General features: G+C 40.7%; 1 protein-coding gene across 2 annotated transcripts in view; it reads right to left on the bottom strand.

The window, feature by feature from the left end:
• Window positions 1–5057: 5057 nt before the first annotated feature.
• Window positions 5058–15410, bottom strand: part of ITGA8 (integrin subunit alpha 8) — a 181185-nt gene continuing 170832 nt past the window's right edge. For both annotated transcript variants that reach the window (XM_027121954.1, XM_027121953.1), the window contains 2 exons: window positions 9951–10073; window positions 5058–8208 (listed from right to left, as the gene is read on the bottom strand). In XM_027121954.1, the coding sequence (XP_026977755.1) occupies window positions 8122–8208; window positions 9951–10073 (210 nt within the window). In that variant the 3' untranslated portion in view covers window positions 5058–8121. The remainder of the gene's footprint in view (window positions 8209–9950; window positions 10074–15410) is intronic.

The raw sequence follows: 15410 nt of genomic DNA on the forward strand, positions 1-15410 counted from the left end.
TAGTCTCAATTTCCGTGCTTGTGATTGGTCTGTTTATATTTTCTGTTTCTTCCTGGTTCAGTCTCTGAAGGTTGTGCTTTTCTAAGAAACTGTCCATTTCTTCCAGGTTGTCCATTTTATTGGCATAGAGTTGCCTGTAGTAATCTCTCATGATCGTTTGCATTTCTGCAGTGTCAGTTGCTCCTTCTCCTTTTTCATTTTTAATTCTGTTGTTTGAGTCTTCTCCCTTCTTTTCTTGATGAGTCTGGCTAATGGTTTATCAGTTTTGTTTATCTTCTCAAAGAAACAGCTATTTGTTGTATTGGTCTTTGCTATTGTTTCCTTCATTTATTTTTCGTTTACTTCTGATACGATCTTTATGATTTCTTTCCTTCTGCTAATTTTGGGGTTTTTCGTTCTTCTTTCTCTAATTGCTTTAGGTGTAAGGTTAGGTTGTTTATTTGAGATGTTTCTTGTTTCTTGAGGTAGGATTGTATTTCTGAAAACTTTCCTCTTAGAACTGCTTTTGCTGCATCCCATAGGTTTTGTGTCACCGTGTTTTCATTGTCATTTGTTTCTAGGTTTTTTTTGATTTCTTCAGTGATCTCTTGGTTATTTAGTAGCGTATTGTTTAGCCTCCATGTGTTTGTATCTTTTACAGTTTTTTTCCATAATTGATAGCTAGTCTCTTGGCATTGTGATCGAAAAAGGTACTTGATATAATTTCAGTATTCTTAAATTTACCGAGGCTTGATTTCTGACCCAAATATGATCTTTCCTGGAGAATGTTCCATCAGCACTTGAGAAGAAAGTGTATTCTGTTGTTTTTGGATGGAATGTCCTATAAATATCAATTAAATCCATCTGGTTTAATGTATCAGTTCAAGCTGTGTTTCTTTATTTATTTTCATTTTGGTTGATCTGTCCATTGGTGAAAGTGGGGTGTTAAAAGTCCCCTACTATGATTGTGTTACTGTCGATTTCCCCTTTTATGGCTGTTAGCTTTTGCCTTATTGTATTGAGGTGCTCTTATGTTGGGTTGCTATATTGCTAATTGCTATATCTTCTTCTTGGAATGATCCCTTGAGCATTATGTAGTGTCCTTCTTTGTCTCTTGTGAGCCTTTATTTTAAAGTCTATTTTGTCTGATATGAGAATTGTTATTCCAGCTTTCTTTTGGTTTCCATTTGCATGGAATATCTTTTTCCATCCCCTCACTTTCAGTCTGTATGTGTCCCTAGGTCTGAAGTGGGTCTCTTGTAGACAGCAGATATACAGGTCTTGTTTTTGTATCCATTCAGCCAGTCTATGTTTTTTGATTGGAGCATTTAATCCACTTACATTTAAGGTAATTATCAATATGTATGTTCCTATTACCATTTTCTTAATTGTTTTGGGTTTGTTTTTGTAGGTCTTTTCCTCCTCTTGTGTTTCCTGCCTAGAGAAGTTCCTTTAGCATTTGTTGTAAAGCTGTTTTGGTGGTGCTGAATTCTCTTAACTTTGGCTTGTCTGTAAAGGTTTTAATTTCTCCATTGAATCTGAATGAGATCCTTGCTGGGTAGAGTAATCTTGGTTGTAGGTCTTTCCCTTTCATCGCTTTAAATATGCCCTGCCACTCCCTTCTGGCTTGCAGAGTTTCTGCTGAAAGATCAGCTGTTAACCTTATGGGGATTCCCTTGTATGTTATTTGTTGCTTTTCCCTTGCTGCTTTCAATATTTTTTCTTTGTATTTAATTTTTGATAGTTCGTTTAATATGTATCTTGGCGTTTTTCTCCTTGGATTTATCCTGTATGGGACTCTCTGTGCTTCCTGGACTTAATTGACTATTTCCTATCCCATGTTAGGGAAGTTTTCAAGTATAATCTCTTCAAATATTTTCTCAGTCCCTTTCTTTTTCTCTTCTTCTTCTGGGACCCCTATAATTCAAATGTTAGTGCATTTAGGGTTGTCCCAGAGGCCTCTGAGACTGTCCTCAGTTCTTTTCATTTTTTTTTTCTTTATTCTGCTCTGTGGTAGTTATTTCCACTACTTTATCTTCCAGCTTACTTATCCATTTTTTTGCCTCAGGTATTCTGCTATTGATTCCGCTATTGATTCCTTCTGGAGAATTTTTAATTTCATTTATTGTGCTGTTCATCATTGTTTGTTTGCTCTTTAGTTCTTCTAGGTCCTTGTTAAACGTTTCTTGCATTTTCTCCATTCTATTTCCAAGATTTTGGATCATCTTTGCTATGATTATTCTGAATTCTTTTTCAGGTAGACTGCCTATATCCTCTTCATTTGTTAGGTCTGGTGGGTTTTAATCTTGCTCCTTCATCTGCTGTGTGTTTTTCTGTCTTCTCATTTTGCTTAACTTACTGCGTTTGGGGTCTCCTTTTCGCAGCCTTCGGGTTTGTAGTTCCCGTCGTTTTTGGTGTCTGCCCCCAGTGAGTGAGGTTGGTTCCATGGCTTGTGTAGGTTCCTGGTGGAGGGGACTAGTGCCTGTGTTCTGGTGGGTGGGGCTGGATCTTGTCTTTCTGGTGGGCAGGACCATGTCCAGTGGTGTGTTTTGGGGTGTCTGTGAAGTCAGTATGATTTTAGGCAGACTCTCTGCTAATGGTTGTGGTTGTGTTTCTGTCTTGCTAGTTGTTTGGCATGGGGCCTCCAGCCCTCGAGCTTACTGGCTGTTGGGTGGAACTGGGTCTTAGTGTTGAGATGGAGGTCTCTGGGAGAGCTCTCGCCAATTGATATTACATGGGGCTGGGCGGTCTCTGGTGGACCAGTGTCCTGAACTCGGCTCTCCCACCTCAGAGGCTCAGGCCTGACACCTGGCTAGAGCACCAAGACCCTGTCAGCCACACGGCTCAAAAATGAAGGGAGAGCTCCTCTTCTGCCCCGCGCCCAGTGGGTGGGCCCAGGTGAGGCAAGAGGAGGCCCAGGCCCGGTGCTCGGGATGCCTGGTCCCACGTACCGTTTCCACATGTTGTTTGGCCGCAACAGACTGAGCCGGCTCCTCCAGATCAGGTGGTGGGTGGCGAGAAGGGAGAGGACAGCATGGAAGGATGCAAGCTTAGAAGGCCAGAAGTCAACTTTTAATGTGATCACAATTCTGAAGGAGAAAATCTGCTGTATGTGCGGAAAAGAACATTAGGCCCTAGGGAGGTACTGTGTTGGCATTCATGGATAGCAACCAAAGGTGTTCATGTTTTGGTTCTTCCTGAGGTCACCAGGGTGCTGTGTCTTATAAAGGTAACCTGTGAGATGGTCACCTTTCACATAGGAAGTGTGCAGCTCTGGAGGGAATTCTGCCTTTTCTCAGAATTCTCCAAGGAGGGATCCTTATCTTATTTTGCCCACTCTAGGCACCCAGATCTCAACTCAACCTTTAGAAAGTTTTGATGCTGTTCAGTGTCTGCATGTAAAATGGCTGGAAGTGACAAAGGTATCAACAGAATTTGGGGAGAAGGCTGAGCTCTTGCTGCATACATACAACTAGAAAGCACTTTGCTACTCTCAAGACACAACAAGACTTCTTTCACGTCCCCCACTATGAGCGCGCGCAGGCTCTGACCGGTGGGGCTAGCCCATCATGGATTACTCTGGGTGTGCCACGGGGATGTCTTGCCCCGCTCAGCTGGTTTGTACTGGGGTGGCGCATTGATTTTCAGCACCAATATTCCTGAATCTTATTTCCTTTTACGTTTTTTCATCTGGGATACATAGGCACCTCTGGACCACCCTGAGTTTTTAGATATGTCTAGGCTTTAAAGTGTGAGTGAATATACAGTATGAAGTGAAGGATTCATCCTCCTGCTTGCTTTCGGCTATAAGAAAAGCATCCAGGCACTGGGTTCTTTTCACTGTAATTCATGAACACCAGAGAAGTGGCAACTATTTAAATACCTTTATGAGCAATAAATTGCTCTGTATTAAATGGTTGATAAATATTAGAACTCAAATGTGTACATTAAATGTACCAAATTCCAGTGAAATACAAATTGAAAGAAAGTAATATTTGAAAACAATTACCAAAATATTTTAAAATGCTGACAGAATTATGAAGGAAATGGTATTTTAGGTTAATGCAAATTGATCTAGTCCTCTTAACATATACTATCAAGAACTACAAAATTCTTCATATACTTTAACCAAACCACCTCACTCTTTTGAAGTTCACTCATTGAAATAACCAAAAAGAAGCCTCATGTATGAAAGTATTCAATTTCATGCTATTCTTAATATATGAATCTGTAAACAAATATTTCCAATAGGAGGGTTGGTTAAACAAATGATGATCTGCTAATTGGATCAAACATTGGGTAACTATTATAACAACACTGTGTGAACACTATAAATAGGATAAAAAATGTGTGTATCTCCAAGCTTTGTAATGGGAGCAGGTTACAGGAGTACATATTTCCCATGATTATTGCTGTGCACATATGTATATTCATTCATTCACTTTAGAACGGTTTTTGAGCACTGACTATATAACAGATGTTGGTGCTAGGTGTAGGAAACACAAAGGTGAAAGATACTCCTGCTCACGCAGAGGGTCGGCCCAGCTGGAGAACAGTCATGAGAACAAATGGAAAAGTGTAGTCATTCACAAAATGCTATTGGAGAACAGGAGGAGCCTTTAAGTTGGCCGAAGACTCGAAGAAGGCTTCATAAAAAAGCAAAGATTTTTATATGGACAAAATTTGACAGCAGTGTAGAGAAAAGAAATCAGTTGTATGAAAGTGTAGGTATTAGAAATGACTCACACCTTTTTAAACATATGTATTGCGATTTAATTCACATACCATAAAATTCACCGATTTAAAGCATACAATCCAGTCCTTCTTAGTTTATTCATGCAAACATCACCACAATCTAAGTTTAGAACATGTTCATCATCCCAAAGAAGTGTCGTGTTCTCGCTCTTTCAAATCTCTTCCAATGTTAAATGTTTTTGTAGTAAAGAATCAAGGCGTGGGACTTCCCTGGTGGCACATTTGTTAGGAGTCCACCTCCCAATGCAGGGGACATGGATTTGAGCTCTGGTCCGGGAAGATCTCACATGCCGCGGAGCAACTACTGAGCCCGTGCACCACAACTACTGAGCCTGCACCCTAGAGCCCACGAGTCACAACTTCTGAGCCTCTGTGCCACAACTACTGAGCCCATGTGCCACAACTACTGAAGCCTGTGGCCCTGGAGCCCATACTCTGCCACAGAAGAGGCCACCGCCATGAGAAGCCTGTGCACCGCAACGGGGAGCAGCTCCTGCTCGCCTCAACTAGAGAAAGCCCACACAGCAACAAAGACCCAACGCAGCCAAAAATGAATGAATGAATGAATGAATGAATGAAGGCATAAAGACAGAAACCTTTGATGTCTGCCATTGTGGGAAAGCTTTATGTTGCTTGTGAAACAAACCACAAATATGTCATCATGTCTTTAATTTTTAATTTTATTAGTGACAAGGTAAATAAGTACATGAAAATCTTCACAGATATCTACACGTGTATTTAAATAAAGCAAGAGTTGAGTTCAAAGAGTGGGGCTTCAGTGGCGACCGGTCCATGTTGTTTACTTAGTGTATAAAAATCTTCAAGTTTATAAAACTTGATTTGCCCATTTTTTTTTCCCATTCTTGAAAGCTAGCTGCAAGTATTTCAAAAGGCATATCTAAAATATAGATAGATTCTAAGAGAAGCACAGCACATTATGAATGATGAAAGTGATTGGCTTTACATGATGAGAAGCAGATTCACTCAGTGCACTGGTATGATATTCTCCATGCGAGGGGATGCTCAAGAACGCACCTGACCTCAGTGTACGTTGATGGCCGTCTGTGAACTGCCTGCAGGTGGCAGCGCCTGTCCTTCTAGACGGGGACCACTCTTGGCTGAGATGTGAGCCTGGAGCTTGCCTCTGAAGTCCTCATACCTGCTCTGTTCTGGATCCAGCCTTGCCCCTGGCACCTCGAGTCTCCTCCAGGTGTCTGTACGCCCTGGCTCATAGGGTCCCAGACCTAAGAGTTCCTTCGCACAGGTTAGCTTAAAAGGCAATAGGTGTGTTTTCTCAGGGATCTTTTATTCTCTCTTGGCCAGAAGTCAGGCATGACGAGAAGATTTAGGGCTTTATTTGGGGGAAGAGAGACCCATCTCTGTGATATGATTGGAGAGACATCCCTCCAATCATCTTACAGAAACGACCACCTCCCTGTACGACCAATTCCACCCAGACAACTAACACCTAAGACCCCCTGAGGCTGGTGTGGGACCCTCCAACTCTTTGAAACATGTGCAGTTCTCACCCAGTGAGCCACACACACTGGGAGCCAGACTTGGGTTCCTGACAGCTTGAAACCACTACTGTGACAGAATTTAACTCACAAGCGGACAGAATACAAACTGTTCAGTGTGTTCGTCCATGTGCCTTTCGTTTGGTTTCCAAAGAAGTTGTGCAGCTGTAACCAAATGGCTCCTCTCCAGGTTAAGTCATGACCGAAAATTTAGTGTCTGTGAGTCTGGCTCATCTTTCAAATCAAGTGTGATTATTGAAATAGGGATATAAATTTTCCAACTGCTTCATAAACTTAAGGATTTGGGTCTGCTGGTTCTATCATACTTAATATTCAGGATATTAATTTTAAAAATAACTAATGCCAGTGTAAACATGCTTTTGATACATAGGTCTATAAAATATTGCACATAAATATAAAATTTGTTCAGCATCTCTTCATAATAGTTTTTCATTATCATAAAAAGGATACAAACTTGGGCAGACTATATAAATTTGGCTGGTCAATTTTACTTGAAAAATGATACTGTTACACATGATTATGGATTATTTACAAGAGTTTTAAACATGAAGTTTCTGTGATGGTTAAATTGAAGACAGTGGGAAAATAGCTTAAGTAAAAATTATTTTCCAAAGTCATGTACTATAAAGATTAGCAGTAAAAATGAATAGTAAAGTGGGAATAGGCAATTCTAAATAAAATCCCTAGGAACATGTTTTCTAGGTTCATCTCACATCTGCCTAACTTTACGTTTCCTCCTATTTATGTTTAACATGTCTTTTCTGTGAATATAAGTTTGAGGTGTAGTAGAAAAAAATAGATGTTTAATACCAAGCTAAATGTTGGCATTGCCTCTTGTAGATATTAAAAATAATATATTTACCCAAATTATTAAATTGCTTTTTTATTAATGGATTCTAGAAATTTTACCATTACTTTTAAGCACCACCTAGGGTCAAGAGTCCCTGGAAATTTGTATATTGCTAATTAAGTCAATGGAAAGATTATTACTATTTTTTTTTTTGTAAAAGGAAATACAAATGCAACTTTTTGCAAAGCTAAATTAAGCAGATGTGAGGCCCTGGAAGTGTGAATAAAAGTAATTTCAGGTAGAAGGCAGCAAGGTGTTGAGTGAAACGGTCTTCGAATACCAGTTTGCTTTTCTTTAACGCTGTCTAAATCCTGACTAAGTTCTGCTAAATGATATATTATACACAAACTGGATATCTCGGAAGGAAATCTAGTGAGTGATTTTGAAAACCAGCGAACCAAATCTTAATTTCCAAATCCTCTAGCGTATCAGCCTAGAGCCATGGAAAATAAATAAATAAATCGTTATCCTCACTTACAAAGATGATCTTTGCCGTTTCCAAAGTACTTTCACAGTCCCAACAGCATAGGTTGGTCTCCCTGAGCAGTAACGTCATTAGAAATGTTTCTTTTCCAGAGGGAGGTGTCAAATATTCCGTTGGATACAGTAGTGTCGGAAGGTTTGGTCCTAGTTCACCTTCTAAAGTCTATCCTAATTCAGACATTGCATCTTTGAGACTTCAGTTGGATTTATCTGGAAAGCAACCTCATGTTCCCATACCCATTTCAAAGTGTCTGCCAAATACGGAAGGACTCAAGCCAAAGACATCTTCCGCGATTGTCCATTGTTTCTGCAGCGTCAAGGATGCTTCCTTCCGGAAAAGGGTCACTGGGATCCGAGGCAGCTTTTCGAAAGCACAGTGTAGACAAGGTGATACCATGGCCTTTCCAATTCTTAGGACACTGGCAGGTAGAGGAAAACCTTGGTTGAACCTTCCTGATCCTTCTTTTCTTTGAACTGGACCAGTGTCGGAGTTCGTTTGGTCTTTGGTTTTCCTTTTCACGCCTCAGGGGTTTTCTCATTGGTCAGCTGTTCCCTGTCATTCATATCATCCTGGGGGGGTCTTGCTCGGTCAAAGAATCCGCACTACAAAGAGAGAAACAGGCTAGCAAGTCAGGTCATCCTGAGAATTTGTGAAAGTCCTCATTCTAAGAGTTTTCCCTTTATTTGTTGTCTAAGGAACTTGGTGCTCTGAGAATATAATCTGCTCAATTCTCCAAATTACGAGGTGATAGCAGTGTGTTCTTTACCTGCAGAGAAGAATTCATTGCCTACGCAGAGCATCTGTGTCCTTCCTGCCATGTCCATGGTGGTGGGAGAATGTTCATTTTATATAAACCGCTTATGGACCTCGTATATTTTTCTGGGGTTACAGCAACCTGGCCCAAGGAGTCCCTCTCTGCTTTTGACATGTTTTCTGGAGCCAGCAGCAATGTGAACTGCCAGCCAGGGCTGGCAGAATCCTGAAGTGGACTGTGGGCTACCTTGGGATGGACTGAAGGAAGAAGTGAGGAGACGCTTGTCTATCTCTCTGCACTTGGTGGAACATACAGTATATGGAGGAATATACTGTATACTGTATACAGTATATGGACGACCCATACAGTATATGGGTCCTTTATTTCAATCCCAGAACATCTTCGTGACTCCGAAAATCAATCAGCAACTCGGGGAAGAGGTGATTATAGAATTTTCATTCTCCTGAATTTCAAAGGAGTACTTGGTCTAGGAGAATATAACTTTTCCTAGGAACCTAGAACCTTAATTCTTGTTTCTTAGGTTGGAAGCCCAATTTGTTGGGTTTGACTTATAACCATTGAGTCATCTTTCCTTTGTAGGACTAGTGCAATATTCTATCAATTGCTATGTATCGTTGCATCATTTATGGACATAAAGTTTCTATAAATAACAGACTAACATGAAAGTCTATTTGTAAAGGTAGACTGTGCAATAGACCCTTGTGGGCTCAGGATGGCACAAAACAGCTGATAATGATCAGGAAAGCCATTATTTAACTCAAAAGGCAAGGTTTTCTCAGTTTATTAAGCGTGCCTCATGTTTCAAAATAAAAATACACTATGATTTTGGAGAATGCCAACAATAGCGATTAACTAAGATGTGACTGGATTAATTACTTTCACAGTCATGTCACTGTGACATTGTTTCTATTTTGGAATGGAAAGCTCTGTGAAACTTGGCAGTACTGTGGTTTGGGGACCAGAAATTAACTCACATTGTAGACTTTTAGTAGAAACGTCAGCAAAACACATGAAAGAGTAAGTTAAGGCTTCTTAATGGGATGGACTAGTTGGCAAGATGAAAAAAGCAAGTCTGAGAATATTAGAACGTGCATGATCTATGTGGTGTCATTGAAAGCCCATGTAATAATTAATTACTATATTAATTGCATCCGTGTAGTGCTTATAAAGAAAACTCTCAAAGTATTGCTGATAGGATTGTGTCAACAAAAAGCTTAAGATCTCGATTAATTAAATAAGACAAAGAAGTCTTCATCATAACATGATCACTCCAAGCATATTGGAAAGAAGATCACAGGTCTTAGTTAATAAAGTCCAACTCTCTTTACATTTATTTACAAGAAATTACAAGATAAAAGCAGCAATAAACACCCTCAATCTTCTTAAATGTCACTTCCACAAGCATACTAAGTTTGCCAAAGCAAACAAGACCATTTTCCCTTCATGTCCCTATGTTGGAAATTCCCAAATCATGCCTCTAGCCTTGTCTTTTAAAATCCTAGGTATATCCTTTTAAATCCTCTCCGTGGCCTCTCTACTGAAAAAGGAAAAGAAAGCAAATAAACTTACCTTCCATAAAGCCAAGGTTAAAATGGCCAGAACCAGTAATCCAAGAAGTATTGCTAGTATTATTACCCATAACGGGATCGAGAAGGAAACATTTGGGGTTGCCCAAATAACCGATGTTTTAATCTGGAACGGAACATAAAAGAAATGAGCTCTAACGTGAAAACTACTGGGTGAAATAGAGCAGTAATTACCAATATAATACTGGGGGGAGTACTTCTGAAAGGATCCATGCAATAATTGAAATCACCCCAGGGGAGATTTGATGGTTTACAGCACTTGAACATGGCATCTTAAAAACTGGCACATTCTCAGGCCTCCCAGGTTAGGTGCAAGTCCAGTTACAGACACTTGGTGGGTGTTTGGCTTATACCAACCCAGAAACCCTAGAATAGAATTGAGGTGGACCAGGAACCAACAAGGTGGAAAGGAGTTACCTTAAATTGGGTTGGACCTTTTACGGCAAAAAATGGCTAAAAGTAAACCCTACAAAAAGCCAAGTCTGCCCACACGTTTCTCCACAGAACTGGGCTCACCTCACTGAGAGGTGAGCTTGCAAACAACCATGGACTGCTGGAGTGCAAGAAGGATAGACATCACCTAATTCCTCATTTTACAGATGAGAAAATTGAGTCCCAGGGGACTAAGTGATCCACAGATCTAATTAGTGTCACTGCCTCTTTAGCCCTAGGCTCTGTGCTCTGTCAAGAAAGAGCCCATCATTGCTCTAGTAATCACAGTCATGTAAGGCCATGATGCATTTTATGAAAGTAACTCACATTTTATGAAAGTAACTGTAGTCAGTGACATGAATGCTAATTGTCCCAATGTATTGGAGCTGCCTTCGGTCTTAAATCCAATTTTCAGTTGCTGTTGGGCCTCACTGAATTCCCCACTGTTGCAAGGGAACTTCGACAAAAAATGAGACCTTCCCAGCAGGACTGCACACTCCATGTGTGCGACCCACCCCTGCCTCCCCACGTGGGAAGAAGCAGCTCTACTATAGCCCATGTGCTGGGGACCTCTGCCTCTGGAGACTCCCAAAAAAACCAAGGAGAGACCCAGCCCTGCCACACACACCTGCTGTCAAAGAAAAGAGAAAGAAAAATATTCTTGGATCTAAAATGTTACTCACCAAAGCAGGCCTATCTGGTTTTAGAGAGAAGTGAGCATAGCCTCAGTTGAACTGGTTCATGTGCTCCTGGTTTTAACTGTGTTGGTTGGAAGGATCCTGAGTCTCGTCCTGACCCACATGCAGAAACTCTAGGCCACACTTCCCTACCCCACCAGGAGGTGAGGGTGAACTCAGGGTGGGGTAGTGGTTCTGGTGCTTCCCCTGGCTGGAAACATGGGTGTTTTCAGAGCCTGTGCCCTAGTGCTGGGTCCTGCCTCTGCTCACGTCTTTTTTTTTTTTTAATATTTATTGATTTGTTTTTATTATTTATTTATTTATTTTGGCTGTGCCTGGTCTTAATTGCGGCATGCGGGATCTAGTTCCCCGCCCAGGGATCAAACCCAGGCCCCCTGCACTGGCATCGTGGAGTCTTACCCACGGGACCACCAGGGAAGTCCCTCTGCTCACATCTTTCCTTCCACCTTCTTAACTAGATTTGAGCATTCTGCCTGTGCTCTTCTTAGCCTGTCAAGGTTTTTATTGCTCCTTCATCCTGGTCCACGTCCCTTGTGCCACACACGTACTGATGACTTATTCACTTGATTCTCCAGCCCCAAGTATCATTTACATCCAGGCTGAACAACGACACTGATGGTGGTGAAACTGCTAGAGATTCCACGTGGTGAGGAATGCTGGGGACTTGACAGATGCTCTCAGTGAGAGAAAGCCTAGTGTAACCTACTCACCTTTGTACCTTCCTCCTTTACCTGTTAGCTTCCCTGGCCAGTGTTGCCCCTATTCATCCAGAGCATCGATAAGAGGGTTCCATGATAGCAACGTTCCATGACCACAGAGGGATCACATTCACCCTACTTGACACAGTTTGAGGACGGGACACATGGTACCAATTTTGAAGAAATGCATTGCAAGGACTCAAACATCTCCATTCCAGTAATTTACTCTGAAGTGATCCTCTGCATGGTTATGGTTCCACAAGCCAGTTGGGGACCAGACAGTTTCTCTTTATATCCCTTTTCCTTGGTGAATTACATCTGATAATGTATGAAATCAGTGCTCAATCCTGCATCTTAAGGTGCTCAGAGAAAGAGCATGAAATGATAACTTAAAATAACCCTAATATTACTGGAGGCACACCGATACAGTTTTTGTTTTTTTTTTTAACATCTTTATTGGAGTATAATTGCTTTACAATGGTGTGTTAGTTTCTGCTGTATGGCAAAGTGAATCAGCTCTATGTATACATATATCCCCATATCCCCTCCCTCTTGTGTCTCCCTCCCACCCTTCCTATCCCACCCCTCTAGGGGGGGTCACAAAGCACTGAGCTGATCTCCCTGTGCTGTGCAGCTGCATTGTACTAGATATCTGTTTTACATTTGGTAGTGTATATGTGTCCATGCCACTGTCTCACTTTGTCCCAGCTTACCCTTTCCCCTCCCTGTGTCCTCAAGTCCATTCTCTGTGTCTGCATCTTTATTCCTGTCCTGCCCCTAGGTTCTTCAGAACCATTTTTTACTTTTTTTTAGGTTCCATATATATGTGCTAGCATAGTTTTTCTCTTTCTGACTTACTTCACTCTGTATGACAGATTGTAGGTCCATCCACCTCACTACAAACAACTCAATTTCATTTCTTTTTATGGCTGAGTAATATTCCATTGTATATGTGTACCACATCTTCTTTATCCATTCATCTGTCGATGGACACTTAGGTTGCTTCCATGTCCTGGCTATCGTAAATAGAGCTGCAATGAACATTGTGGTACATGACTCTTTTTGAATTATGGTTTTCTCAGGGTATATGCCCAGTAGTGGGATTTCTGGGTCATATGGTAGTTCTATTTAGTTTTTTAAGGAACCTCCATAGTGGCTGTAGCAATTTAAATTCCCACCAACAGTGCAAGAGGGTTCCCTTTTCTCCACACCCTCTCCAGGATTTATTCTTTGTAGATTTTTTGATGATGGCCATTCTGACTGGTGTGAGGTGATACCTCATTGTAGTTTTGATTTGCATTTCTCTAATGATTAGTGATGTTGAGCATCATTTCATGTGTTTGTTGGCAGTCTGTATATCTTCTTTGGAGAAATGTCTATTTAGGTCTTCTGCCCATTTTTGGATTGGGTTGTTTGTTTTTTTTGATATTGAGCTGCATGAGCTGCTTGTATATTTTGGAGATTAATCCTTTGTCAGTTGCTTCATCTGCAAATATTTTCTCCCATTCTGAGGGTTGTCTTTTCGTCTTGTTTATGGTTTCCTTTGTTGTGCAAAAGCTTTTAAGTTTCATTAAGTCCCATTTGTTTATTTTTGTTTTCATTTCCTTTTCTGTAGGAGGTGGGTCAAAAAGGATCTTACTGTGATTTACATCATAGAGTGTTCTGCCTATGTTTTCCTCTAACAGTTTGATAGTGTCTGGCCTTACATTTAGGTCTTTAATCCATTTTGAGTTTATTTTTGTGTATGGTGTTAGGGAGTGTTCTAATTTCATTCTGTTACATGTAGCTGTCCCGTTTTCCCAGCACTACGTATTGAAGATGCTGTCTTTTCTCCATTGTATATTCTTGCCTCTTTTATCAATGATAAGGTGACCATATGTGCATGGGTTTATCTCTGGGCTTTCTATCCTGTTCCATTGATCTATATTTGTTTTTGTGCCAGTCCCATACTGTCTTGGTTACTGTAGCTTTGTAGTATAATCTGAGGTCAGGGAGTCTGATTCCTCCAGCTCCGTTTTTCTTTTTCAGTATTGCTTTGGCTATTCAGAGTCTTTTGTGTTTCCACACAAATTGTGAAATTTTTTGTTCTAGTTCTGTGAAAAATGCCATTGGTAGTTTGACAGGGATTGTATTGAATCTGTAGATTGCTTTGGGTAGTGTAGTCATTTTCACAATGTTGATTCTTCCAATCCAAGAACGTGGTATATCTCTCCATCTTTTTGTATCATCTTTAATTTCTTTCATCAGTGTCTTACAATTTTCTGCATACAGGTCTTTTGTCTCCTTAGGTAGGTTTATTCCTAGGTATTTTATTCTTTTTGTTGCAGTGGTAAATGGGAGTGTTTTCTTGATTTCACTTTCAGATTTTTCATCCTTAGTATATAGGAATGCCAGAGATTTCTGTGCATTAATTTTGTGTCCTGTTACTTTACCAAATTCATTGACTAGCTCTGGTAGTTTTCTGGTAGCATCTTTAGGATTCTCTATGTATGGTATCATGTCATCTGCAAACAGTGACAGTTTTACTTCTTCTTTTCCAATTTGTATTCCTTTTATTTCTTTTTCTTCTCTGATGGCTGTGGCTAAAACTTCTAAACCTGTGTTGAATAATGATGGTGAGTACGCAACCTTGTCTTGTTCCTGATCTTAGTGGAAATGGTTTCACTTTTTCACCATTGAGAATGATGTTGGCTGTGGGTTGGTCATATATGGCCTTTATTATGTTGAGGTCGGTTCCCTCTATGCCTACTTTCTGGAGTTTTTTTTTAATCATAAATGGGTGCTGAATTTTGTCTAGAGCTTTTTCTGCATCTATTGAGATGATCATATGGTTTTTATCCTTCAATTTGTTAATATGGCGTATCACATTGATTGATTTGCATATACTAAAGAATCCTTGCATTCCTGGGATAAACCCCACTTGATCATGGTGTATGATCTTTTTAGTCTCCTGTTGGATTCTGTTTGCTAGTATTTTGTGGAGGATTTTTGCATGTATGTTCATCAGTGATATTGGCCTGTAGCTTTCTTTTTTTTTGACATCTTTGGTTTTGGTATCAGGGTGATGGTGGCCTCGTAGAATGACTTTGGGAGTGTTCCTCCCTCTGCTATATTTTGGAAGAGTTGGAGAAGGATAGGTGTTAGCTCTTCTCTAAATGTTTGCTGGAATTCGCCTGTGAACCCACCTAGCCCTGGGCTTTTGTTAGTTGGAAGATTTTTTTTTTTTTTGCGGTACACGGGCCTCTCACTGTTGTGGCCTCTCCCATTGTGGAGTATAGGCTCCAGACGTGCAGGCTCAGCGGCCATGGCTCACGGGCCTAGCCGCTCCGTGGCATGTGGGATCTTCCCAGACCGGGGCATGAACCCGTGTCCCCTGCATCGGCAGGTGGACTCTTAACCACTGCACCACCAGGGAAGCCCAGTTGGAAGATTTTTAATCACAGTTTCAGTGCTTGTGATTCGTCTCTTTACATTTTCTATTTCTCCCTGGTTCAGTTTTGGAAGGTTGTGCTTTTCTAACAAATTGTCCATTTCTTCCAGGTTGTCCATTTTATTGGCATAGAGTTTCTTGTAGTAATCTCTCATGATCCTTTGTATTTCTGCAGTATCAGTTGT

This window comes from Aethalodelphis obliquidens, unplaced genomic scaffold (genome assembly GCF_003676395.1).
Source record: "Aethalodelphis obliquidens isolate GAN/ISIS:26980383/991018 unplaced genomic scaffold, ASM367639v1 scaffold23, whole genome shotgun sequence".
NCBI classification, from domain to species: domain Eukaryota; kingdom Metazoa; phylum Chordata; class Mammalia; order Artiodactyla; family Delphinidae; genus Aethalodelphis; species Aethalodelphis obliquidens.